We start from the raw sequence: 26,149 nt of genomic DNA, 5'->3' as shown, positions 1-26,149 counted from the left end.
CTACTACTATTTTTGAGGCTTCTCCTACTAAAATACTTGCAACATTTTCCAGCAAACGTCTTAGAATTTTTTTTTTCAGACCCAGTGGCAGCTCACCTGGAAAACTTGTTAATATGCAGATTTTTAGAAGTCCACTTTAGTTTCTGATTCAGTGCATTTGTGGTAAATCCAAAATATGCATATGAAAAAGTAAAAGCCCAGTGATTCTTGTGTGTGGTTGAATACTGCTTCAAAAACACATCTAATGAGAACATGAAAAAACAGCTCAAGTAGGTCTAAGAGCAAACTGCTACATGGTTTTGTATTCCAATCATTAGAGGATTAACACACATTAGACTACAGAGAAAATAAAGGTTTATTCTATCGATAGTTTTCTAGCATTGATTTAAATATATAATACATCTTGAAAAAAGTGAGACTTGGTGGGGGGGGAAGAAAACAATGAATCTATGCAACGTCAATCTGTATAAAATATAAATTAGCAAAATACTCAATAACCCAATAACTTTAATTCTTCAGTTTAAAAAAAGTAACAACAAAAATTCAACATTCTCATGTTTAAAAAAAATATGCTCACCAAGAATGTTTTCAATTTATTTGAAAAAAAAAAATAACCCTTGACACTTCTGTGTTTTAGGGGATTAGAGAAAAATTTAAAGTATCCAATATGTTAAAACAATTTAAGGATGCCTGGGGTAGCTTACACTCTCAGGCTTTAGGATAAGCACATATTTTAGTTTAAGGCTAAAAATCCCCTGTCTAGCATATGTTGCAGTGGGAATTCAGGGAAAGAAAATGAATCACTCAAGCTGGAACTACATCAAAATGTCAAATTAACACATTTCGGCTTGTAACAGTGCCGCGGATATGCTGTCTGAATGATCAAGGCCGGAGGTTGCCAATTCACTTAAAGATAATGTCCTTACTAGTATGCTGGAGCTTGCAGGTTTTTTGTTTTGTTTTGTTTTGTTTTTTTAAAAAACTCTGTCCTGTCTGTCTGTGCTTTAACCCACCTCTAAGGAAAACCTGACTGTAATGAACTGAAACAGCTGCAAAGAAAACAGCTGCAGAGAAAAATGCTAGTACACAAGTCTACACACACACACACACACACACACACACACACACACACACACACACACACACAGGAAAGGAAGAAAAGAATGAATGATACATTTGGCTTTCTGTAACTGTTTTGGGGTGGGTTGAAGGTTGAATAACTTCCATTATTGTGTCTGAGATGGTATTATAAGTAGTCCCATTGTTTCTTTTCTTTTCTCTTTTTTTTTCTTTTCTTTTTCCCAGAATGTTCCTGTCTGGTCCTCTTTTCTTCTATAAGCCTTGTTCCCTGAAGAGTGTCTTTTTCTATGACATCTACACGCAAGTCGTGGCTACAGATTTATAACATGGGTCAGTTCAATTGCAGTGTCCATGGACACAACAGATCTATTTGTTGGTTTTATTAGGTTTTGAGTTTAGTGTGAAGATTTTTAACTGAGGAGTGAATAAGCCTCTCAATCTCTGTTGTCAGGACACAGAGGAGCATCTTCCTCACCATTTGGAGCATCCCTGTCTTTACTGAAAGAGAACGGAGCACACCTAAGTAGGAATCTACTAATTTGCTGAGAAATCTAAGAAATCTTGGAGCCATCAGATTTAGGCTGTAATTCCTGGTGCTTTAGTTATTGCAGGTTTTTGTTTGTTGCTGTTGATCTATGACATCTTTTGTCATATCTTCTCTCACGTCTTTTATCACCGTAGAAACTAGTAAATCCTTTTTGTAGGCTTAACCTGTTTTGAACGGAATTTCTAAAATTTGCAAGCAAAACTCTAACCTGGAGAATAGCCCCAACCGATCTCATACATCAGTTCACAGGTGAGAGAACAGGCTCTCTTGCTCAGGGACATAGATCACACTGAAGCCACCTTCCTTTGCACTTTAGTCTGTTGCTGTGTTCTCTCTAGAAAAGATGGAGTGGGAGAGCTGGCGAGATCTGCATTTACAATAGCCTCCACCAGCCACAACGGATCACACGGAAACTTGAGAGGCCCAGGGCATGTGCGGCTGCCCATAACTTGGGCAACAGCTCTATAGCAGTGTAACCACACTCATTTTTGCTCTACCAGAGACATTCTGTATATACTCAAGGCCCAAAGCTTGCAATTTCTACCATCCTGAGAAGGGCTTTATGACACCATGGATGATCTAAATGGCTTAGTAAGATATTTAAGACAACCAAACCCTAGGAAAAAACATTTTACTACCATAATGGTTGTCATGAATGAAACACTAAATTAACAAGTGTCATTACCAGTGGTCAGAGTGTGCATTTCCTGGTTCTTGACATATTATTCAAGAATGAAAAATCCAACACAGACTGGAAAGTTAATTCAAAGAGAAGCAATAGAATTCACCAGAATACACTTGAATAAAGACACCCGACGGCCTTGATTATTCGACTACTTAGACAGATCTGGCCCCCTCCACATTCTTGGTAAAACTGAAGAGTCTAAGGAAGATGATCAGTACAAGGAAGTGTTGGAAATTGGTCTGATGTATTCTGATGCTAATTGCTGGCTCACAAGATCTTGTGTGCCCCCAGCCTTGCCTCCCTGATTGGCTGAATAAATATACCTGGGCAAGGCAGAAGGAAGTGTGGAGGGAAAGGCTCCTCAGGCTTTGAGAGAGAAACTCTTTTGGGAGAAAGAAGAGACTGGGAAGGAGGAGCATCGCCATGTGGGCGCAGAGGAGGAACTCTGGAGGTCCTCATGGAAAGAGATGCAGAACACTAGCAAGTATTTGGGGATTGTGAATGGGAGGTGGCCAACAGAGAAAGTATTAGAAGCAGATGGAATGGGTTGGAGACTGGGAGTTATTGGAGTTATTGGAGGACGGCTTAGGAGGTTAATATCTGCCTTGCCCCGGGTAAAGGCGTGTTTGAAAATACAACAGGTGTCTGTGTTTTCACTGATTGCTAGTGGGTTAGAAAATGCCCCCATATTAATTATTAGCCTAATAGTAAACATTTATTAGGCCATACTTCTGAGAAACTTATTCAATTATTTAGAGAGGATGAAAGTAGGGGGTTCTATGTTTTTAACAGGTTGCAAGGCAAATTGTTTAAAGGGAAGTGCATGCCCCATAGGTACAGGTAGGTTTCAGATTGCCAAGTATTTTGTTCAAAGAGGGGTGTGTTTAGTCCAAGTCAAGTGGAGCTCCAGGTTAATACTATCCTCTATGCACACACTATGCTTCACTATCAGCAATAGTACAATAGTGTACTAAAGTCACAATGGCAAACGCCACACAGACTCTGCTGCACATGAAATCCTACAGAAATCCTGCAGGACTTAACTGTAGTAGTCTCAGGTCCTGTGGAGAACCACACTAAGCTAGACCTTTGTTGTACATTTTTCTGTCACAGGGTCATATAGTTGCTTCTGCCCTGCAACCATACTGAGCTTTCCCTATGTTCTCACCGACAGTGGGCTTGCTCAGAACTGCATCAGTGAAAGTGAACTGCAGTCTTCTTGTATTGGGTCACCTGTTACCACTGGTAATCTGCATAGCTCAACATGAAATGTATAGTTTTGCTCAGGTAATATTTGCATAGGTTACATATAACATTCAGAAGGTACAAAAGTGTAGACAAGGAAAGGTCAGCCTGAACTCTGACCCCTAACTACCCCTGCTCCCTTTCCCAGGAAAAGCTGGTTACGTGTTTCTTATGCAACCGTTTGAAAAAAACTTAATCTACAAGCAAGAAACAAATAGCAGCACTTTCCTACTCAGGTTAGGCCATGTTAGAAGCTTGTGACACAGGCTGGAAAGCCCACCACAGACAGAACTGCAGACAGAAGTACTTGTCTTAAAGGAGCAGTTCTCAGCTTGTAGGTTGTGACTCCTTTGGGAGTTGAACAATCCTTTCACAGGGGTCGACTAAGACCATTTACATATTAGATATTTACACTATGATTCATAACAGCAAATTTACAGTTATGTAGTAGCAAAGAAAAGAATTTTATGGTTGGGGGTTACCACAATATGAGGAACTGTATTAAGGGGTCACAATATTAGGAGGGTTGAGAACCACTGTCCCAAAGAATAGTCTAGATTAGAACTCTTCAAAAAGCACTGATTCTAGACATAGTTGGGCCTGGGATGTCTCTGACAGGTAAGGTCCCTGACACTGGGCCCAAGGCAGGTTACAACTAAGCACGTATCTGTGACCAAATTGTACCTTTTTCAACTCATCTCTCTCATTTCAATCCAGAAAAACATTTTAAGAACGTGATAAAAGTAATTTCAGAACAACAAACTATTTTCTTATCTTAACTGTTTTGAAAATAAAATTGAATTAAAAACTGACCTGAAGTTGTAGTATTTTTTAAATTTTAGTTAATTTCCTTCAGAGAAAAACTTTGGTTGTTATTTTCAATATGCTAAAATATTTATACTTTACCTCTCTTTAAAAGGGCTAACTAAAACAAATAAAAACACTGTTTATGTTTTTATTAAAATTTTTTCAAAACTTATTTACTTCATGAAGATTAACCAAAACTCACACCCTATCAAAGGTTATTACAATAATCTTTCATAAAACCAACAGCATTTTAAAAAGGGGGATGTAGTAAATACTTTAAAGTGAAAACAGAAACTTTAGCGCCAGCCATTAAAATAAAAAGATAAATAATCTTTTCAAAGGAAGGAATACTCCATGGGGTGGGGAAGTAGAAATCCAATCGGATCACTTGAGAAGAGCAGGAGATTTAAATATCAGTTTAGTTCCTCATTGCCAACATGGCATTTATGTCCCAGATGAGATTCCGTAATTGATCCATAATCTGCTTCAGCTGTTGATTCTTCTGTTTGAGTTTCTGCGAAAACAAAAGGATTTACAAGCAATGTGATGTGAAATATATAGACTATGAAGTCAGAAGAAGCATAGCAAGTTAGGACCCTAATGATCCAGGCAGAAGTGAACCCAAATATTCCTGAAAACGAAAGGTCTCTGTCTTAGTTACTTTTCTATTGCTGTGAAAGGACAGCATGACCAAAGGCAACAACTTACAGAGGAGTTTAGATGGGGCTGACAGCTCCAGAGCGTTAAGACCTGTGGCCATCAGTGGTGGGGAGGATGGCAGCGGGACACAGACATGGCACTGGAGCACTAGCTGACAGCTCACATCTTGAGACAACCGCTACCAGGCAAAGAGATAGAGGAAGGGGGGTGAGGCAGAGGTGCAAAAAAGGCAGACAGAGAGAGACACTGGGAATGGCATGAGTCTTTTGAACCTCAAAGCCCACCCTTAGTGACACACCTCTTCTACCAAGGCCATAGTGCCCAAACAGTTTTACCAACTAGGGACCAAGTATTCAAATAAATGATCTGGGGGGAGGGGGGGGAGGGCGATTCTCATCCAAAGCATCACAGTTTCCACTTTTTCTAATCCCAGTCTCTGACAGATACCTTGACTTCTAACTCGATTCCACAAGACCCCTGAGTCCTTCCTCCCATTCCATCATAAAACATGTGACACAGTTGTGATAAACCTAGTAGTTAGATGCTGTAAGGGCAGTGGCACATAACTGTTGACACTACACTGTCCATCCAGATGCTATGAGTGATTGGAAGTTCAGCTCTTTACCTAGTAGAAATGGAGGACGCTGGCTACATTGTTTGACCTTACAGCAGAAGGATGAAGGTAATCCCTGAGTCCACCTCCTAAGAGGTCATGGGAGAACCAAAATGTTTGCTTTGCCTAAAATATTGCAGTTGCCTGACACCGAATTAAGCATTTGACACATGTTGATGACAGGCACAGAATGGGAGTTGTCAATATAAAAAACATAAAGCATAATAAAAATATGGTGGTTGGTACAAAATTAGTCTTCTAGTAACTTCTAGCAGAAGTTACTGTCCTAAGATGAGGAATGGCCTCATCTAGAAATGAGAGTGGCCTGGTGACAAGAAAAGTTCCCCGCAGTAAGATTTATGAATGCCTTGCACATGCCCCACCTCTCTATTCCCAGGTGCTACTAGAATATGGTCCACACATATTTTCAGAGTCCTTTCTTAAAGTTCTATGTGATAAAGATCAGTGTAGATAACACGTGACACAGGAAGACATTCTGATTAGCATCCTTACCAGTTACTGTAATAATAATTATTCAGTAACTCTTAGGAAACATTAAATTCAGAGACACAATTCTTAATTAGATTATTTTTAAAGTAATGCATTTAACTGCCTCCAGGTAAACTATTATATGTATATATATTATATGTATAGGAAAGGTCTTGTTACTTTATTTGAAAAAAAAAACACAAACAAGCTAAGATTAAGCGAACTGTTTTTATTACTTGTATCAAGACTCAGAAGTCACAAACAGGAAGGTCACTAAAGGGGACATTAAACACGTTCACTAGGAAGCAGAAAAGCAATTACAGACACTTTAATGATACTAATAACACTGATTAAATTAAATTCATGTTTGAAAATAGGATAGCACAAGACTCAGTCAGATGTTTCAAACACACAGGCCTTGACTCTCTCAGAACACCCAACTGTGCAGCACACAGGTCTTGACTCTCTCAGAACACCCAACTGTGCAGCACTCAGGTCTTGACTCTCTCAGAACACCCAACTGTGCAGCACACAGGTCTTGACTCTCAGAACACCCAACTGTGCAGCACTCAGGTCTTGACTCTCTCAGAACACCCAACTGTGCAGCACTCAGGTCTTGACTCTCAGAACACACAACTGTGTAGCACACAGGTCTTGACTCTCAGAACATCCAACTGTGCAGCACACAGGCCTTGACTCTCAGAACACCCAACTGTGCAGCACACAGGTCTTGACTCTCTCAGAACACCCAACTGTGCAGCACTCAGGTCTTGACTCTCAGAACACCCAACTGTGTAGCACACAGGTCTTGACTCTCAGAACATCCAACTGTGCAGCACACAGGCCTTGACTCTCAGAACACCCAACTGTGCAGCACACAGGTCTTGACTCTCTCAGAACACCCAACTGTGCAGCACTCAGGTCTTGACTCTCAGAACACCCAACTGTGCAGCACACAGGTCTTGACTCTCTCAGAACACCCAACTGTGCAGCACACAGGTCTTGACTCTCAGAACATCCAACTGTGTAGCACACAGGTCTTGACTCTCAGAACACCCAACTGTGCAGCACACAGGTCTTGACTCTCAGAACACCCAATTGTGTAGCACACAGGTCTTGACTCTCAGAACACCCAACTGTGCAGCACACAGGTCTTGACTCTCAGAACACCCAACTGTGTAGCACACAGGTCTTGACTCTCAGAACATCCAACTGTGCAGCACTCAGGTCTTGACTCTCTCAGAACACCCAACTGTGCAGCACACAGGTCTTGACTCTCAGAACATCCAACTGTGTAGCACACAGGTCTTGACTCTCTCAGAACACCCAACTGTGCAGCACACAGGTCTTGACTCTCAGAACACCCAACTGTGCAGCACTCAGGTCTTGACTCTCAGAACACCCAACTGTGCAGCACACAGGTCTTGACTCTCTCAGAACACCCAACTGTGTAGCACACAGGTCTTGACTCTCAGAACACCCAACTGTGCAGCACTCAGGCCTTGACTCTCTTAGGACTTGAAAGGGTCTTTGGAAAAGAGGATTTATATATTAAGCCTCTTAGACCAGGTTTTCAGATGACCCATCTCACAGGAGAGTGGAATGGTTACTATTTAATGAAATCTACCACCTTCTGGGACAGAAAAGGATGTATTCCTACCACAGAGACCCAGACAAGGTCACTTCCCATGGGTGAGCACCAAGCATGGCACCACACTGGTTGGCTGGCAATCTTACTCGCTGTCTTTACCTCTGTAACCTGCCCTTTGTTCCCAGGCTAAATTTTTCCCTCAGTTTCCTCACACACGAATGGGCTGGAGGTTTAAGGCCCTGAAAGCTGTATTCTCTGCCCAGCCACACAAAAAGTGGTAGCTACACAAATCTGTGACTGAAAAGTACTGCGTTTGAGCTAACACATGGCTTCACAATGGTTCCAAGGTGGCTGCTCTTTATAGACACTCCAGTGGCACATCACTGAGTCACCACTGCTGGCTGTGAAATACTTTGGCTACCACAGTTTCCTTTTAAATTTCAGGAGCTATGTAAAAAATCATTATTGAGAAAGAACAGAAGGATGAACAGGATTATGAGTTGAAATTTCTAAAAAACTGATTTTGAAAGTAGGCATGGTAGCTCACAGCTGCATTCTCACCATCTGAGACACTGAAGGAGAATGAGGTCAGCTCAAGTTACAAAGTGAGTTCCACACCAGCCAAAGCTACATCATGGGACCCTTTCTCAAAAAAGAAAAGGAAGAAAAAAAAAAAGGAAGAAAGAAAAAAAGAGAAAAGAATCATTTGAACTAGTAAGTTGTAACATTACCTTGAATGTGATCACTTTGCTAAATTCAGAACCACAGCATCAAGCAGGAGGAAAGCACAGCCAGACTGTACCCAGGATGGTGGCTGGTAGAGGATAAGGCAATTCAAGGGCAGACCCGGCCTCTGACAGAAAAGGCCAGCAAACCAAAGTATCTGCCTGGGATCTCAAAAAGCTGGTGGGGAGCAAAGAGTTCAAGGACTTGGCTGTGATGATAGATAATGAAGACCACTCAAAGTGCTGAAGGGCAAACCATACAGTGAAAACAAAGTGCAAAGGCTGACTGCAGGTGTGATGTCAAAGCGGGCAGGAGCAGGCACTTGGGTTTCAGAAGCAGCAGAGCCATCTAAGACAAAGCCTGATGAACAAGCCCAGCCTCCACACTGTCAATAAAAACTAAGGAACAATTCTGATCTTGGGTAGTTAACATCAGATGCCATTATAATCAGTACCCCAACAGCATCTGTAGAGGGCTCCCTCCATGGCACTGGCACGTGTGTGAAGCCTGCCACTTAGGTGGCTTTCAAGAAGAGCCATTTGTGGAATAGATTTGGCTTCTTTGTCAAAAATCAAGTGACCAAATGTGTGTGGATTCATCTCTGGGTCTTCAATTCAATTCCATTGATCCACCAGCCTGTTGCTGTGCCAGTACGATGCTGTTTTAATTACTGTTGCTCTGTAGTACAGCTTGAGATCAGGTATGGAGATTTCTCCAGAGGATCTTGTATTGTATAGGATTGTTTTTGCTATTCTGGGCTTTTTGTTTCTCCATATGAAGTTGAGAATTGATCTTTCAATATCTTCAAAATATTTTATAGGTATTTTGATAGGGATTGCATTGAATCTGTAAATTGCTTTTGGGAAGATGGCCATTTTTACTACGTTAATTCTCCCGATCCACAAACAAGGTAGATCCCTCCATCTTCTGATGTCATCTTCAATCTCTCTCTTCAGAGATTTAAAGTTTTTTTTTTCAAATAAGTCCTTCACTTGCTTGGTTAGAGTTACTCCTAGATATTTTATATTGTGTGTGGCTATTGTGAAGGGTATAGTTTTCTTAATTTCTTCCTCTGCATGTTTATCAATTGTATATAGAAAAGCTACTGACTTTTTTGAGTTAATTTTGTATCCAGCCAATTTGCTGAAGGTGTTTATCAGCTGTAGGAGTTCTCTGGTGGAATTTTGGGGGTCACTTATATACACTATCATATCATCTGCAAATAGGGATAATTTGACTTCCTCCTTTCCCATTTGGATACCCTTGATCTCCTTTTGATGTCTTATTGCTCTGGCTAGAACTTCAAGAACTATATTGAAGAGAGATGGAGAAAGTGGGCAGCCTTGTCTGGTCTCCAATTTTAGAGGGATTTCCTTGAGTATCTCTCCATTTAATTTGATGTTGGCTATTGGCTTGCTGTATACAGCCTTTATTATGTCTAGGTATGTGCCTTGTATTCCCGATCTCTCCAGAACTTTAAACATGAATGGGTGTTGGATTTTGTCAAATGCTTTTTCTACATCTAAGGAGATGATCATGTGGTTTTTCTCTTTCAGTTTGTTTATATGATGGATTACATTGATGGATTTCCATATGCTAAACCATCCCTAAAAAACTATAGCATCTCCAAAAATGGCGCTGGTCTAAATGGATGACTACATGTAGAAAAATGCAATTAGACCCATATTTGTCACCATGCACAAAACTCAAGCTCAAGTAGATTAAAGACCTCAACATAAAACCAGAGACATTAAATTGGTTAGAGGAAAAAGTGGGGAAGACCCTGAACACATTGGCACAGGAGACAACTTCCTGAACAGAACACCAACAGCCCAGCCCTTAAGGTCAACAATTAGTAAATGGGCCCTCATGAGGCTGACAAGCTTCTGTAAGGCAGGAGACACTGTCAACAGAACAAAGTGACAGCCTACAGACTGGGAAAAGATCTTCACCAACCCTTCATCTGACAAAGGTCTAATATCCAAAATATATAAAGAACTAAAGAAATTAAACACCACCAAACCAAATAACCCAATTGAGAAATGGGACTCAGAACTAAACAGAGAATTCTCAACAGAGGAATATCAAATGGCTGAGAAACACTTAAAGAAATGCTCAGCCTCGGTAGTTATCAGAGAAATGTAAATCAAAATGGCACTGAGATTCCATCTTACGCCCATCAGAATGGCTAACATCAAAAACTCAAGTGACACCACATGCTAGTGAGGATGTGGAGAGAGAGGAACACTCCTTCATTGCTGGTGGGAATGCAAACTAGTACAGCCACTTTGGAAATCTACCTGGTGCTATCTCAGGAAAATGGGAATAGGGCTTCCTCAAGACCCAGCTATTCCACTCCTTGGAATATACCCAGAAAATGCTCTACCACACAACAGGGGCATATGCTCAACCATGTTCATAGGTGCCATACTCATAATAGCCAAAATATGGAAACAGCCTAAGTGTCACTCAGTAGAAGAATGGATAAAGAAACTGTGGTACATCTACACTATGGAATACTATTCGGCTATTAAAAACAAGGAATTCCAGAAATTTGTGGACAAATGGATTGAACTAGAAATTATCATAATGAGTGAGTTCACCCAGAAGCAAAAAGAGACAAATGGTATATACTCACTTATATCGAGATACTAGCCCAAGGGGCAGGTCCCACGAAAGTCTTCACTTACCAGGAAAGTGGGTCAGAGGGGAGGATATCCTATTGGGACTTTAGGTGAGAGAAGCATGGGAGAATGGGGAAATAGAAAGATCCAGAGGGTTCTGGAAACCTACAAGAACATAATGACGGGCAGATCTGGGTCCTGTGGTCCTGCTCAAACTATGGCACCAGCCAAGGACAATACATGCAGTAAACTTCAAACCCCGACCCAGACGTAGCCGATGGACAGGACATTCTCCACCATTGAGTGTAGAGTGAGGTCTGACTTTCATATGAACTCTGATGCCCCATTTTTGACCATGTCCCCTTGATGGGGAGGCCCGGTGGCACTCAGACGAAGGATAACAGGTCACCAAGAAGAGACTTGATACCCTATAAGCATATACAAGGTGAGGAGGTTCCCCTCAGTCACAGTCATAGGAGAGAGGAGTAGGGGGGAAGCAGGGGGGAGGGAGGAACGGGAGGATACAAGGGATGGGCTAACAATTGAGATGTAATATGAATAAATTAATAAAATATTTTTTAAAAAGGGTCATTTGTAAATGAGTTCTGATATGCTGGTCTTACTACCTCCTGAGAAATAAAGTTTGCCAAAGAATGGAGGATATTTCCAAGCTAAAACCAAAATATGGGCAATATTTTTTTAAGTGTAACACAATGTATTTGGATAGTCTTACTAAAAAATGGCAAAGTTTTAATTAAAACAGTAGCACACAAGTGAAATGTCTGGACTCAAAACACGCCATCAGACTGTCAACAGTGAAACTGACAGTTATGCTTATTAGTGGTTAAACTGTAAATACATTTTCATGACATAAGGTTTAATATATACAATCTTGCCACTGATTGATTTTAACAGAGGCTGACAGCTGCTATTTTCAAAATCCATCAGCTGTGCATAATTTGTTCCATTAACAGGTGAACGCGTAAGGAAGTGGATCTTTACAAAGTATGTTTATGCTAAGCCATACCGTGTCATCTAATATTCATATAAAGGCTGTGACACTTGATATAAAAATGCTTTGGACTCGATTACATGTCAATCTTTTGATACAACCTGGGTACCTCTTTCAATTTCATTTCCCATCAATGGAGCACTATGAAGCAAAATGAAACTCAATTCTGATGTTCCCAAAGTGGACAGTCCCAAACAAAAGCTCCTCCTTTGCTTGGAAAACAGGGCTCAAGGATCACAAAAACAAGATGCAAAGAGGAAAGTGTTGAAATAAAACGGAATCTGACCATTACAACTATGCCATTTCCTCTGCAGATGATTTCCATTAAGTACTGAGGACCAAGTGCCCGGCTCAAGGCTTCCTAGAACGACAATGGGACTGCTAACAGATGCCATAGCAACCAGACTCACCTCAGTCAGCCTGCTGCTCTGCAACCTCTGCAAATGATGCAACAGCTGACAACGAGCAGCCAGAGTAAAACCAGCCAGAGTAAAAAGCCTACTATTCTGTTTATTTAGAATAAAGGCCATGTGTTAAGACTGAAGTTCTGGGTGTACTTTTAAGAAAGTTGTTACTGATTATACAGACCCACGAGGCATTATTTAATCCAAATACAATATATCAAAATAGGGAACAGTACTTAGTCTTCTTTTTTTTGTTTTGTTTTGTTTTGTTTTGTTTTTGGAGACAGGCTTTCTCTGTGTACCACTGGCTGTCCTGGACTCACTTTACAGACAAAGCTGTCCATGAACTCTGCCTCCCTGAGTGCTGGGATTACATCACTGCACCCTGCTTTGAAAGACTTTTGTTTGTTTTTCTTTGTTTTGTTTTTGAGACAGGTTGTCTCTGTGTAGCCTTGGCTCTCCTGGACTTCCTGTAGGCCGGGTTGGTCTTGAACTCACAGAGATCTGCCTGCCTGAGTGCTGAGGCGCAGATTCCCATGCCTGGCTACAATACTCTTCTTTCTGTAAATATTTTCCTGCCAAGAGCTGCAGCTTCCTTTAGAGTCGTAGAATCTTAAGTTCTCATCCAACAGCGGTTACACTCGACAGGACTTCTGGCAGTCAGCAGCACGTGGCATACAGCAGGAGCTCAGATACTTGACTATTAAAAGCAAAGTTAAAAACACATCCAACCAAGACGTGTTCGTCAAGGCTGTCAAATCAAATAGCCAAAACACTAAGATTGTAACATTTATATAATTCCTGATTTTGTCATGGTTCTTCTTGCTGTATGTAGTTTAGTGTGTGTGTGTGTGTGTGTGTGTGGTGTGTGTGTGTGTTTGTGTGTGTATTATAAATGTATATGTAAAAATTTTAATTAAAAAAAAAAGAAGGATCCAGTTGGGAAAGGAAGGAGTATGCAGTTAAACATGGTATGAAACACTTTCTTTAGCTCTACAAAATCTTAGTCTGCTTTAACACTGATATCTAGCATGAATATTTATAATTATTTACGAGTATTGAATAACTTAGTGAAAACAAAAAGTTATTCTAAAGCCATCTCAAATGTTTCAGAATGATTTTGGACTTTAGACTTTGAATAGCCAAATAAATCACACCACAAAACACTGATATTTCCAAAATTTATACGTCCGACTCCTATTGTAAAACCAAATACTAGTGGTCTAAAAATATAGAATAAAAGGACTCCTAATGGTATTCTGCTATACTCATATGTCAGTGCCTTATTCAACTATGACCAGAGAAGTTTCGTCCTGCAGCAGATGGGAACAAATGCAGAGTCCTTCAGCCAGACATCAGACAGAGAGATAGAGAAACCTTGGAAGGTACGACTCTAAATGAGGTGTCTCCAGCAAGGCCCACCCCTCAGACCTCAGGGAACCCCACCAAAGAGCAGGCAGGACCAGTGTGAGAGCCAGCGTCGATGAAGGACACCAGAAGACGCTCTAGTTCAACACAGCGAAGCTGAGACAAACTAACCGTGACTGAAGCCGCATGCAGGGCTGACCCGACTCCACACCAGGTCCTCTGAGGATACACTATAGTTTTCAGTTTAGGATTTTTATGGAACTCCTGAGTGTGCAAATGAATGTGTCTCTGATTCTTTTGCCTTCTATTGGGCTTTTTTTCTTCTATTTGTTTCCCTTGTCCAACTTCATTGTATCACTTTGTTTTACCTTATTATATTTTACTTTGTTGTGTTTGGCTGCCACCTTGTAAGCTTGTTCTTTTCTAATGAGAGACAGACATGCAGTGGGTCTGGGTAAGATGGAAGGTATGGAGGAACTTGGAGGGTTAGAGAGAGGAAGAAAACTGTAATCAGAATATTTTTATGAGAAAAGAACCTATTTTCAACAAAAGGTAAATATACTATAATAAAATAATGCTAAATAAAAAAAAAAACATATCCAACAGAAAACTTATAAAACCTCAGAGACGAAAACTTGAAATCCTTGGCAATCATTTCAAAACGTGTTCTTTGTGTTTTGCTGTTGCTATTGCTGAATGTTGCCTTTCAGCTTTAAAAGCAGACATGGCTATTATTTTAAAGCATCCGTTTACATGCTTCCTGGCCATAATAGGCAAGCAATATTTAGCATACTCTAGTATTACTAGTTACAACCGTTCAGGTAAGTACCTGCCAGAGCCTCATGTGCTGAAGACTTGGTCCTGGCCCTCATGGTGGAGAGAACCAATACCCTTACCCCACTTCCCACCCCGACTGCCCTCCGACCTGGACATCCTTGCTTTGCAGCAGTGAGTTTTACTCTCTTTACCTTCCTGGCGTGAAATTGAAGCTAACCAAATTTTAGTCCCTTTCTTTGGCCTCTGGTCACCATCATTCACAGGTGCTCAAAATGTACAACAGGGGCTGGAGAGGTTACACAGTGGGTAAAGTATGTGCTTTGTAAACATGAAGATCCACGCCTGGCTCCCCAGCACTCACATAAGTCAGGTGTGTCCCGGTACATCTATAACCCTAGTGTAGAGGTGTGGGTCTCGTGGGCTTGCTGACCAACTGTTCTAGCCAAAATAGAAGGCTCCAAGTTCAGATGGCCCTGCCACAAGAGAATAAGGTAGACTGGGCATGAAGGTGCACACCGCTGATCTCAGATCTCAGGAGGCAGAAGTAGGCAGACCTCTGAGTTCGAGGCCAGCCCGCTTTATAAAGAGAGTTCCAGGACAGCCACATCTACACAGAGAAACCCTGTTTCTGCTTCCCAAGTGCTGGGATTATAGGCATGAGCCACCGCGCACAGTTCTTTTTTTCCAATTTTTAAACATAATTATTAACTCTGAAATTTATTTTAATATGCAGCAGTGTAAAATTAGTTAATTCCCCCAAACTTTCCATTTCTAAAGATTAATTTTCCACACAATCCCTTTCCTGTCATATTAAATTCTCATATTCATCAGCAAAGCTTTTTTTTTTTTTTTTTTTTTTGGCTATTATTTTACCAATCTGTTTATTCCTGGGCCAGCATTACATGCTTATGTATGCCTTTATAAAATGCTTCACATTAAATTTTAATTTTTGAAGCAAAACAATCCTGCATTATTAATCTTATTTATTGGATTTCTGAAGTATATTTTTGTACATTTTCAGAAGAAAATTTTCACTTTGATTTTGATTTTACTCATTTTTGTCAAATATTGTATAAAGGTTTCCTTTTCTTTCTTTCTGGTTTGTTGTTGTTGTTTTCATACTTTCATGTAAAGTCTCACTTGCATTTGGATTATTTTGCACAAAATTATGAAGTAATTAATACTGGTGTCTTTATAGTATTTATCGCTCTCCCAAGAGCTCTATATGTTCATTTTAATTATTAAAAAAATTATTTGGTGCATCTTAACAAGGCCAGTTGCTGTTACAGTTCCTCCCCACTTAAGTCTGCGGCAACCGTGACGAGAGCTTCAAAGAGCGTTCTATAGCTCACAGCGCTGGAACTGCATGGTTGCAGTCTGGTCTGAAACGCTTACTTCACAGAACTTTTTATAGACTCTACTTGTTTATCAGGTGAGTTTTTCTGAACATGCTAACAGGCTTGTGGATAACTCCTATTTTTGAGCACTTGTGTTTGTTGCCTTTTTGAGTGGGTTATAACTTCTACAATAGTTATAAACACACTGGGAAATTTTATTATATGGCATTTTAAATAGGAATATATTTATACTCTACTTAAAAAGAAACTATGGCTATTTATGAAAATTAAAAGGGAAAAAGAAAAACTTTGTTCTTGTTTCAAATACTGTGTCAGCACAAGCGTACTGGACTATACCAAACGGTCTTTCAGCACCTGAGAGCAGACGCTTTCCAAGATACCTGACAGTCTATATTACGTGCACGAAGCGAATCCCTCTAACAAGCTCTGTTTAGCTCTGTAAGATTGTTAACACCTTGGTAGATTCTATCAAGTAGAATGAAGATGTTAGGGTGCTCTGTGTTTGTACGTGAAGGAGGGAGGCTGGTAGCTTACTCAGTAGCTTTCGGTGGGTGAGGCCACATCTCTACCACAGAACGAACCTCCAACTCTCTTCTACTGTTCTGTTTCGTGAGAACTATCTGAAGTTCATTTCTCAGTGAGAACCCCTTGGGCTGGAGGTAGGACAATGTCGTCATAACGCCTGTAATTTCTGAGTCACAGGTCGAGGCAGTCACGCTCCCTGCTGGCAGGTTTTCATCATTTGCTGTCACACAGAAAGGCAGAGTTCAGTTCAGGGACATGAACAGCCTCTCTGAGGGCTTTGCTGAGTGACTCCGCCAGCCTTCCCTACTCCTCAGACGCGGCTCTGCTCACCTTTCATCTCTGGCCTCGCTCTGAACAGGTGCATCTGCCACAAAAACACCACCACCAGGCAACTCCAAAATTCAAACTATGTTTTAGAGTTATGCTAGGTAATTTAAGAACTCTGAAGTATAAAAAATGTACAAACGAATAACTTACTTTATTTACTTCCGCAATTTCTCGTCTCTCTTCACTAGCAAAGCGAGGCGGGCCAGTCCGGTCGTCATTCTTTGAGCCATCCTCATCCACATATGGAATAAGTTGCTGGAAGTGACAAAGAGTAGTATAAAGTGCAAGCCAGATATGTGAATTAGATTACGAGAGAGACCACATCAGCTTCTAGTCCATGTGCTGCTACAGAGACTGCTTCAGCTTAGAGTCCATTGTAAAACATTTTTAGTGCTTTAACAAAACTCACTCTCCCCTCAAAGGAAAAAAAAAAAACCTAGTGGACGTCACATATTAGGTACTACTCCAGTCACTCAGCCAGCAAATATGCAATTGCTAGGTGCTGGCTGAAGACACTGCAAGTAAGATGTAAGTCAAGTAAGATGTAGCTCCTGCTCTCATAGTGAGTCCAGTTAAAAAGCAAGTCAGGCATCCTTTACGCTACAAGAAAGGACCCCCGAGGACATGTGTATGCAAATGTCACTGACATCACTCAGAGCTCCAGTGGCTGCAGAACTTCTTATTGGTCTGAGTTTCTTTTAGTTGTGACAATTTTTTAAATAAGATAAAAAATTTACAGAGCAATGGCACTTCTGGCAGAAATTTGGCTGATTATCTGTGGCCTTAAATGTGGCAGACGTTAGGAACCAGCCAGTCTTCTGCCGTTGTATTTTGTCTTGAAGAAACAGTCAACGTACTGTGCGCGTGGCACATGGTCTTTTGTATTCTCGGCCCACGAATCGACCCAGATGACGCACGTCCTCTCGTCTCTCCTCCCCTCCTGCAGAACTCTCTTTAGACAGCCTTGTCCTGATTCTTCTGCCTCCTGTGTATTCCTCCAACCGCTGCATATGCTTTTCTTCCTCTATCGCTTTCCTATGTCCTGGCTTCTTGCATTCGGTGACAGACAACAATGTCCCAACCCTTGATTCCATCCCCTTCCCAGTCACCGCCTTCCTCTCACATTTAACAGCTCTTCAAAGACCGATCTCCAACTGTTGGCTTCAGCTCATTACTTCCTGTTTAATCGTAAATCTGACTTTTAGCTACTACCATGTCGATGAGGTCTACTCAAATACATCTTGCCTCAGCAATGGTAAAAAGTTGCTGCTAATAACTAAATATTTCTTCTAACAATAATAAAAGAAATCACTATCATTAAAATCACAACACAGAAACATGGCTACCAGCCTGGAAAACAAATGCTACAAAAATCATTAATGAAAAAAAAAATGCACATCTATATTCACATTTTCATCTCTTCTCAGAAGTAAAGAAATAATAATCATATTAGAAATGAGGTATATTGCTAAAAGGAGAAAGGGAGGAGGAATTACAGATGTAGTGACCACACTGGGCCTCTGATGTGCATGCTCCTGTCACAGAAACTCACCTCGACGGGAATGGGGTCCATCCCGCCGCAGTTCTCATTACATTTGTCATAGACCAACCGCAGCTTCCTGAAGAGAATAGACAGTTGGCGAAGATGATCCTGTAGCTTTGTTAACCGGTCTTGGTAAGTTCCCGTATGGTAAGTGACACCATTTGGCAGCTTAGCAGGCAAAAGAAAACAAAAACATTGAAATTTTAGAAGTAGCCCATATGCATTTATTAGCAACTTGGCACACATTAATTAGTCCTTTAATGTCATAAGTAAGAGAAATTTAGTACCACTAATCACATAAAAGTAGCAAGCTGCACATATATTATATATAGTATATAGGTGTATCTAGAAGCTTAGGGTTTTGTTTTGCAGAAACAGAAGACTATGTTCTTATATTTCTGAAAGCATTCTCAAAGTATCTTAACTATAACAATAAAGAGAGTAAGATGTGCAAAGTACAAACTAAAATATAAACCACCAAAGTTCATTTTAAAAAAATCATTAACAGACGATATAGGTACAAGTGAACATAGACTCAAACATTATTAATACATCACTGCAAATAACAACTACGGTGGTATCTATTCCTAGTCAGCCAGGCCTGGTAGTGTAGGCCTGTACCCTCCCTCAGAGGGATCACATGTTCAAGGCCAGCCTGCTACATAAAGCGAATTCAAGGCCAGCTTGGGGAAATTTATAAGTCCATGTTTCAGAACAGAAAGTGAAAGGCAGGCAGGTAACACAGCTCTGGTAAAGCATTTGCCTCATATACACAAGGCCCTAGGACTGGGGTATAACTATGGAAGCTAATTGATTAATGACATTTTTTTCAAAGTAGTCATAAGCATTCATTCAAACAATAATAAAGTGGCATACAAATGGAATTTGAGTAGGCTTGAATAACTTGGTTCTCATTCTCAGGGTCCCTTTTGTAATTGTTAGTTTCTCAGCTCAGAGACAGCTCTTTTGAAATTTCTGAATTATTTATAGTTTTATGCATCTTCAACATTAATATATTTTAAAATGCCTCAGTGAAGTGTGATGAAATTGCAAGGGCTTTTTGTTTACCTTTTAAAATAAGTCGGCATTAGAGGGGCTCAAAATTCCATATAGTGTAGAATTTCCCCTAAGAGCTCTGTTTACAGAGGTTAACAGGCACCAACAGCAGAGAAACAGTTACAGGGCCCTGCTTTGCTCTCTGAATGATAGTAAGGTTGTGACGATTACATCTCACTTAGAGAAGCACCAGGCTCTTGAATCGTGGCATGTTACTAAGTTTGCAACTTTGCTGTACGTAGGAAAAACTGGAACTCCTCTTTGTGACATACTTAGGTCATGGGTTTTAGTGTACAGTCTGAATAATTTTAATGAGCATTTCACAAGTCTGTGCTTGTGTGTTCATGAGATGTGTATGACAGGCACAAAAAGACTGATGGGTCTTATTATGAAGAAAAGCAATCTTGTTGAAATGCAAAGAATTATCCACCGGAAATCTGCCAACTTAGTAAGTTTGGATATTAGTTTTTGTACAACATCAGCTTACTACTCACCTTTTGCACGTCAAGCATTGCTCTGGACGTGAGAGTGGCAGAAAAATGAGTGATGAGGCTTCCATACTCTACAGAACTTATGGTAATAGCACCTAAGATTCCTTGCTGCATGCTGTGTGTAGCTACTCAGCTGGAAAGCTCATCAATAACCATCTCCTTCATGAATATGGATGAAACCTCATAAATATATCACACTCCCAGATACTCAAAATGCATTCAACTAAATTCATCATCTATTCTTATAGTCAAATTCCCCATATATGAAAAACATATTTAGGTTATAAAGTCCAAATCATGATTGATGTGCAGGCATTGGAGGAATTCCCACTAAGGTCAGGAACAGAAAAAGACAGACACTGAGAACATAGTTAAGGTTGAGGCATTCTGCTGTGGAGGAGCTAGCCAGGGTAACCAGAGAGGAGAAAGACGGAAACACTATCAGTGAAGCAGAAAAGCAATCACTGTTGACATCATAACAAGCCACTGATGGTATACCAATTCCATAAGGAGGTAAGTATAAAATTAACAAAGAGGAATGTATAATAGCTTTGCTTTCATTTCTAGAAAGAAAATGAAAAAGCAAGGGCCTATTACAGTAGCAATAAAAATAAATAAATAAAATATCTAGGAATAAACTTAGAAAAAAAAATAGAACCTTAAAATGTGAACAAGAAAAACCACATTCCATGTTCTTGGTTACTAAGACTTAATACAGCATTGTCAGGGTTTTCTATGCTGAAAAGCTAATACCACTGACAGATTTTTCTTGTTTTTCTGGATCTAAGATGTATGTGGAAAAGTAGACAAAGAACACTTATTCTGCAATAGAATATAAAAACGCCATAGAAACTCCAAGAATATATGAGAATAAGGAACAGAGCATCAAAGACAGGGAAGGAATCAACACCCAGACAGACACATCTGCAAGAAGATGTAGCCGAGCCAACTGAGGAGCAGGGTCAGCTTGCTTGCTTTCTTTTTCTTTATTCTTCTCACACACAACACATCCTGACCACAGCCTCTCCTCCCTGCACTCCTCCTAGTCTCCCTCCCCACCAGCCCTTGCCTCCAGATCCACTCCTCTTCCTTTCTCTTCGGAAAAAAAACACGCCTCCCAGGGATGTCCACTGAACATGGTTTAGCACATTACTATAAGACTAGGCACAAACCCTCAGCCAGTGGGAGGAAAGGGTCCCAAGAGCAGGCTAAAGAGTCAGAGACAATCCCACTTCTGTTGTTAGGAGGTCCACAAGAACCACAAGCTAAGCAACCACAGCGTGTACACAGAGGACCTAGTGCAGACCCACGCAGGCTCCATGACTCTCACACTGTGATCCCTGTGAGCCCTGATTAGTTGAAGTTAGCTATTTCTAAAAGATCCTCATCAGGTACAGTTGCTCCTCTGTGTGGGACGTTTTCACTTGTTCCAGCATAAGAGTGAGAAATGTAAAGCAGCATAAAGGCTCTAAGTATTCCATGCAGTGGAATACTATAAGGCATAAAAAAGTGCAAGGGAGTAGTTTCCATATACATATGAATAAGTTCCAAAACATCTGAAATGAAAGAGACAAAGTACAAAATAGAATGCACATCATACTGTTATCTGTGCAAACCGGGTGGGGGTGATGGGATGACACATACACAGACTTGATTAAATATGCAAAGAACATTTGGAAGATAACTATAAACAGTGGCTAGAAACATTAGCAACCATTGCTTTTCAGAGAGGGATTAGGTACCTACCAGACAGGGAATAGGAAGGAGAATGCTCACTGCAGTGTGTTGTTATTCCTAAATTATGAATATATTTATGTAGCCAACATATGAAATAAAAGATTAAAAGGATAATCAAAGTAATGCTATTTTCCACAGGGATTCTTAATCTGGGATTTAGCAATATTTGGCAGATACTTCTTAACACCTTGAAAACTTTCTTTTCAAAATGTACTTAGTATTTTTTTACCCTAAGGAAAGTCTACAGTTTTCAGAGTCTTGAGCAGCTAAAGGACATCTACTACAGAAAGAACCATTTCTCTCAAAGAAATCAACTTCAGCAGTGTGTAAATATGCTGCATCCCTTTCATGGACTAATACAGATGGGATGAGATCCTCTTCATAGGCTTTGCTCCTGTGAATACAGAGTTTCCTTAACTCTAAAATAGGAATAAAAAATACCTATTGAAATTCTCCCTACAACTAGGTACCTGGCCAAGAAAAGTAATTGAGAGGTGTTTAATGATCTAGGACTATACCTGCTTCTACAAGCTCTAATTCAGATGCTGGCACAGGGCAGGCTGCGTGCTAAATTCAGATGCTGGCACAGGGCAGGCTGCATGCTATATCCTGATACATCGTGAAATACCCACTCCAGTCATTTTCGTTATGAACCTGTTCATCTGAAACTGCCAAAGAATTTCAATCTTCTCTTTTGAGTCCATTTATCATGATACTATCTTTGTATGACATTTCACACTAAGTTACTGACACAGCACTAAAAGATTCCCACAAAACAGAATCACTTTTATAAAAGTGGGAGATGAAAATCTCAACTATTTCGTCTTAAACAAACAAACAAACAAACAAACAGACAAAAGCAATAAAGCACTCTTCAGGGCACCTGTAGAAGCAAAAGTTGCTAAGAGTCTCAAGCCATGGCTTCAGTTATATCCCACTGAGTAGCTTTGCAGCAGTCAGTTGACCTTGATGACTCAGAGAATCCTCATCCGTAGAACGAAGATGCTTTCTGCATCTTGCAGTGTTGGGGAAGGCAAGCACTAATCATGACTTCCTACCTGTACTCGAACAGTCTGGGTATCTGACGCCAAAAGATGAATGTAGACCCAAACTCATCGCATGATCACCCCTCCAAATTTAGACAGATTGTAAAATAAGGGAAACGTCAAAGAGTAACACTTCTAGAGAAAATAGCCACTGTTTTGGGGTTATAAAAAAGAATTTTAAGTTTGACACCAAAAACAAGATCCATAGAAGAACAAAGCAACAAGTGAGGTCCCATCAAAATTATAAAATGTCTGCTCCTCAAAAGACATTTTGACAGGGCGTGCTAGTGCACGCCTTTAATCCTAGCACTCAGGAGGCAGAGGCAGGTGGATCCTTGTGAGTTCGAGGCCAGCCCGGTCTACAAAGCCAGTCCAGGACAGCCAAGGGTACACAGATAAACCCTGTCTTCAAAAACAAAACAAAAAAGACGTTTTGAAGAAAAGGATGTCAGAGGCACAGACTGACAGAAGGGCCCAACAAAGTAAAAGGACACAACAGTAACAAATTATGGTGAAAAAGAGAGAATGCAGAGACCTCAGATACAGTTGCTGATGGAAATACAGGTGGATCAGCCACATTAAAACAAAACAAAACAAAAAACAAAACCCTTAACAAGTTAACAGATATATACATGATTCACTAACTACGTTCTGAAACCATCTGAAATACATGGCCAGGCAAAAAGAAATGTTGACACTATTTATAAAGGCAGCCCCGTTTATAAGGGCTCCAGAGCAGAAACAACCCAAACACGCACCCACAAGATGAACAAATGCAAAAGCTGCCACGTACTCATTCAACAACATAGTAAGAAAAAGAAATGTCATATAAGTGTGTGCTGAAAGAACCTCGACCTGCGGTGCTCACACGCTACGGGGTTCCTATTAAATAAACTGGAAAATGCTACCCTTCAGTGGCTCCATGGGGACGGAGGTAAGCATTGTCACAGGGTGTAAGGAAACTTCTTAGGTAAAGGCTATTTTGACTGCTGTGACTACCAATGAAGTCACAAGTATATTCCTAAATATGTCAAAGTTTCACATTAGCGCAGCTGACTGTAATCTAGGCAAACCTAGAAAGGAGGAGAACTATTGTCTGAATTCTTTAGCTTCTGCACATCCCTTTCAGGAGAAATTCTGCTCTGAAAATTTTTAGGTAATTTAAAAAGGCAAGTATATGGTGTGAGCCGGGCGTGGTGGCGCACGCCTTTAATCCCAGCACTCGGGAGGCAGAGGCGGGCGGATCGCTGAGTTCGAGGCCAGCCTGGTCTACAAAGCGAGTCCAGGACAGCCAAGGCTAACACGGAGAGACCCTGTCTCGTAAAACCAAAAAAAAAAAAAAAAAAAAAAAAGTATATGGTGTGACTCATTTATACTCTGAAAAATGTTCATAAACACCCGCACAAGGCATTCCAATCTAGAAAGGGTGCCTTCAATATCACCAACTAGGTCCAAGATCTTTGGGGACAGGCACACACTAGAGATACTTTGGGGGGTGATGGTAAAGGTTATCACACCTGATGACTCCTGAGGTACGGGGATGGGACAGACACATGCTAATGACATTTCTGGGGGTAATGGGCATAGCCAGTCCAAAAGTAGCCTGGGGTGAGGGGAAAAAATGGGGGTGACCATGTCTGGAATCTCTCAGGCCAGGAGGCTGACTCATCCCCCCTGGGGGAGGGGTGTGGAGAGGGGTATTGGGTATAATGAGGGTATCCATCTGAGGTATCCCTGGGCAGGGGACAGATGCATGCCGGGGGACATTGAGTGTAAGGGGGTGTGTCCATGCCTGAGGGTTTTTCTAGGGCACGGGACAGACACAAGCAGGGAGTACTAAGGACAGACACTTGCTGTCTGTGTACATGGGTGCCGGTGTACAAGGGGACGGCCACCCTGAGGTCTTCCAGGTCAGGGTTAAGGAGTGGTTGGGATGATCACAGCTGAGGTCTCCCAGGGCAAAGGGCAGACACCCGATGAGAAACCTGGGGTGTAGAGGCGACGTGACCACCCTCACCCTGAGGTCCACCCGGGGAGGCACCCTTTCACTAGCTCTCTCCACTCCAGGTTCCCACCTGCATGTTCCTGAGCAGCTGGAAGATCTCCATAGTGCGGTACACGATGTCCTGCACCGTCTCCTGCCCGATGCGGCACAGCGTGGCCGTGTTGACCTCGCGGGCGGCCTGCTGAGCCTGCGGGCCGCCGAAGGGCCCGGACGCCATGCCCCCGGGCGCCAGCGGAGGGGTGGACATGACACCCGATGGCTTCGGTCCGGCTGGGGACCACTCCGCCGATTTCAAACAAGCGGCGCCACTTCCGCCCGCCGCGACGTAAGCGTCGTACCGGAAGACCTGGGAGTCCGTCACTACTCGAAGCCTGACGCGATTGGACTACGAACTCCGGAGAGGCAAGACGGACAGGGAAAAAACCCAGTAGAGTTTTGTGCAGGGGGGCGGTACCAGTGATGGCTGGGATGGGCTATCCCAGAGTTCTGTCTGCTGGTGGTCTTTGAATTACGGGTCTAGGTGGTTCTCTGCTTTTGTATTGGGTTCTTGCAGATCTTCCCCTGCCCCCCACCGCCCCCCGCTTTTTTTTTTTTAATAACAAACCTAGGGGGCGTGTCTAATTATTGTTCTTTGACAGATAGGACACAGCTGAGAGGGCTTGAGGTACTTGTCAACTCTATATAGCATGTGCCAGCAATCTGCTTTTCTTCTTTTTTCTTTTCTTTTTGATTTTTCGAGACAGAGTTTCTCTATATAATAGCCCTAGCTGTCCTGGCCTCACTATGTAGACCAGGCTGGCCTCGAACTCACGAAGATCCCCTGCCGCTGCCTCCTGAGTGCTGGGATTAAAGGCGTGCACCACCACGCCCGGCTGCAATCTGCTTTTCAAAGGCAGGGGAGAAAAAATGATTTCTGTTCTTGTATACTTCGTTGTAACAGGAAACCCACCCCCCGGATTGCTTTTGTTCCTGCTCAAATATTTCCGAAGTTTCTCTACGTAACACACCTATACACATGTACCACTTTCTGATTGTGAACCGCGGCAATGATCCCTCATAAGGAGGACCCCAATGCAAGTCCGAAATTGCAGAGTATGGAACCCCAGATACTTTCACAGCTTTGAACCATAGTTGAGTTATGCTACATAAAATCGTAAAAAGTGAAATCTCAAGTAAAGAAAGGTTACTAGACTGCCTAGTACTGTGGTTTTGTTTACTTTCTAATTTCCCCTTACTCCATGAATATACTAAAATGCAATTTCAGTAAAAATAGACTTGCTCTGTTTTTTTTCCACTTCCTGTAGTTTCATGATGTCATGACTGGCGTACTGAAATGGCTCTAGAAGTAACTACTAAATGGTTTTTAAATAGTGTAAAGATCGCAAAAACAATTATAAAGAGAAAAGAAAAAAAAACTTACTGCACATTTCAAA

General features: G+C 41.4%; 1 protein-coding gene across 1 annotated transcript; it reads right to left on the bottom strand.

The window, feature by feature from the left end:
• Positions 1-4,498: 4,498 nt before the first annotated feature.
• Positions 4,499-25,098, bottom strand: MED30 (mediator complex subunit 30). Its single transcript, XM_084748951.1, has 4 exons — positions 24,787-25,098; positions 18,391-18,549; positions 16,989-17,093; positions 4,499-4,878 (listed from the first exon to the last, which is right to left on the bottom strand). Exons 1-4 carry the CDS (start codon positions 24,961-24,963, stop codon positions 4,783-4,785), a joined length of 537 nt encoding a protein of 178 aa, XP_084605077.1. The 5' UTR covers positions 24,964-25,098; the 3' UTR covers positions 4,499-4,782.
• Positions 25,099-26,149: the final 1,051 nt, after the last annotated feature.

The sequence above is a fragment of the Acomys minous genome (assembly GCF_964271855.1).
Source record: "Acomys minous genome assembly, chromosome: 12".
NCBI classification, from domain to species: Eukaryota; Metazoa; Chordata; class Mammalia; order Rodentia; family Muridae; genus Acomys; species Acomys minous.
This window is presented reverse-complemented; position numbering and strand designations above follow the sequence as displayed.

Excerpts from the sequence above, each read along its gene's own strand:
- MED30 (XM_084748951.1), bottom strand. The coding sequence starts at position 24,963 with ATGTCCACCCCTCCGCTGGCGCCCGGGGGCATGGCGTCCGGGCCCTTC. Across the intron at positions 18,550-24,786 it reads AGCTGCTCAGGAACATGCAG|CTGCCAAATGGTGTCACTTA; the intron begins GTGGGAACCTGG and ends TTGCCTGCTAAG. Across the intron at positions 17,094-18,390 it reads TGGACCCCATTCCCGTCGAG|CAACTTATTCCATATGTGGA; the intron begins GTGAGTTTCTGT and ends TGTCACTTCCAG.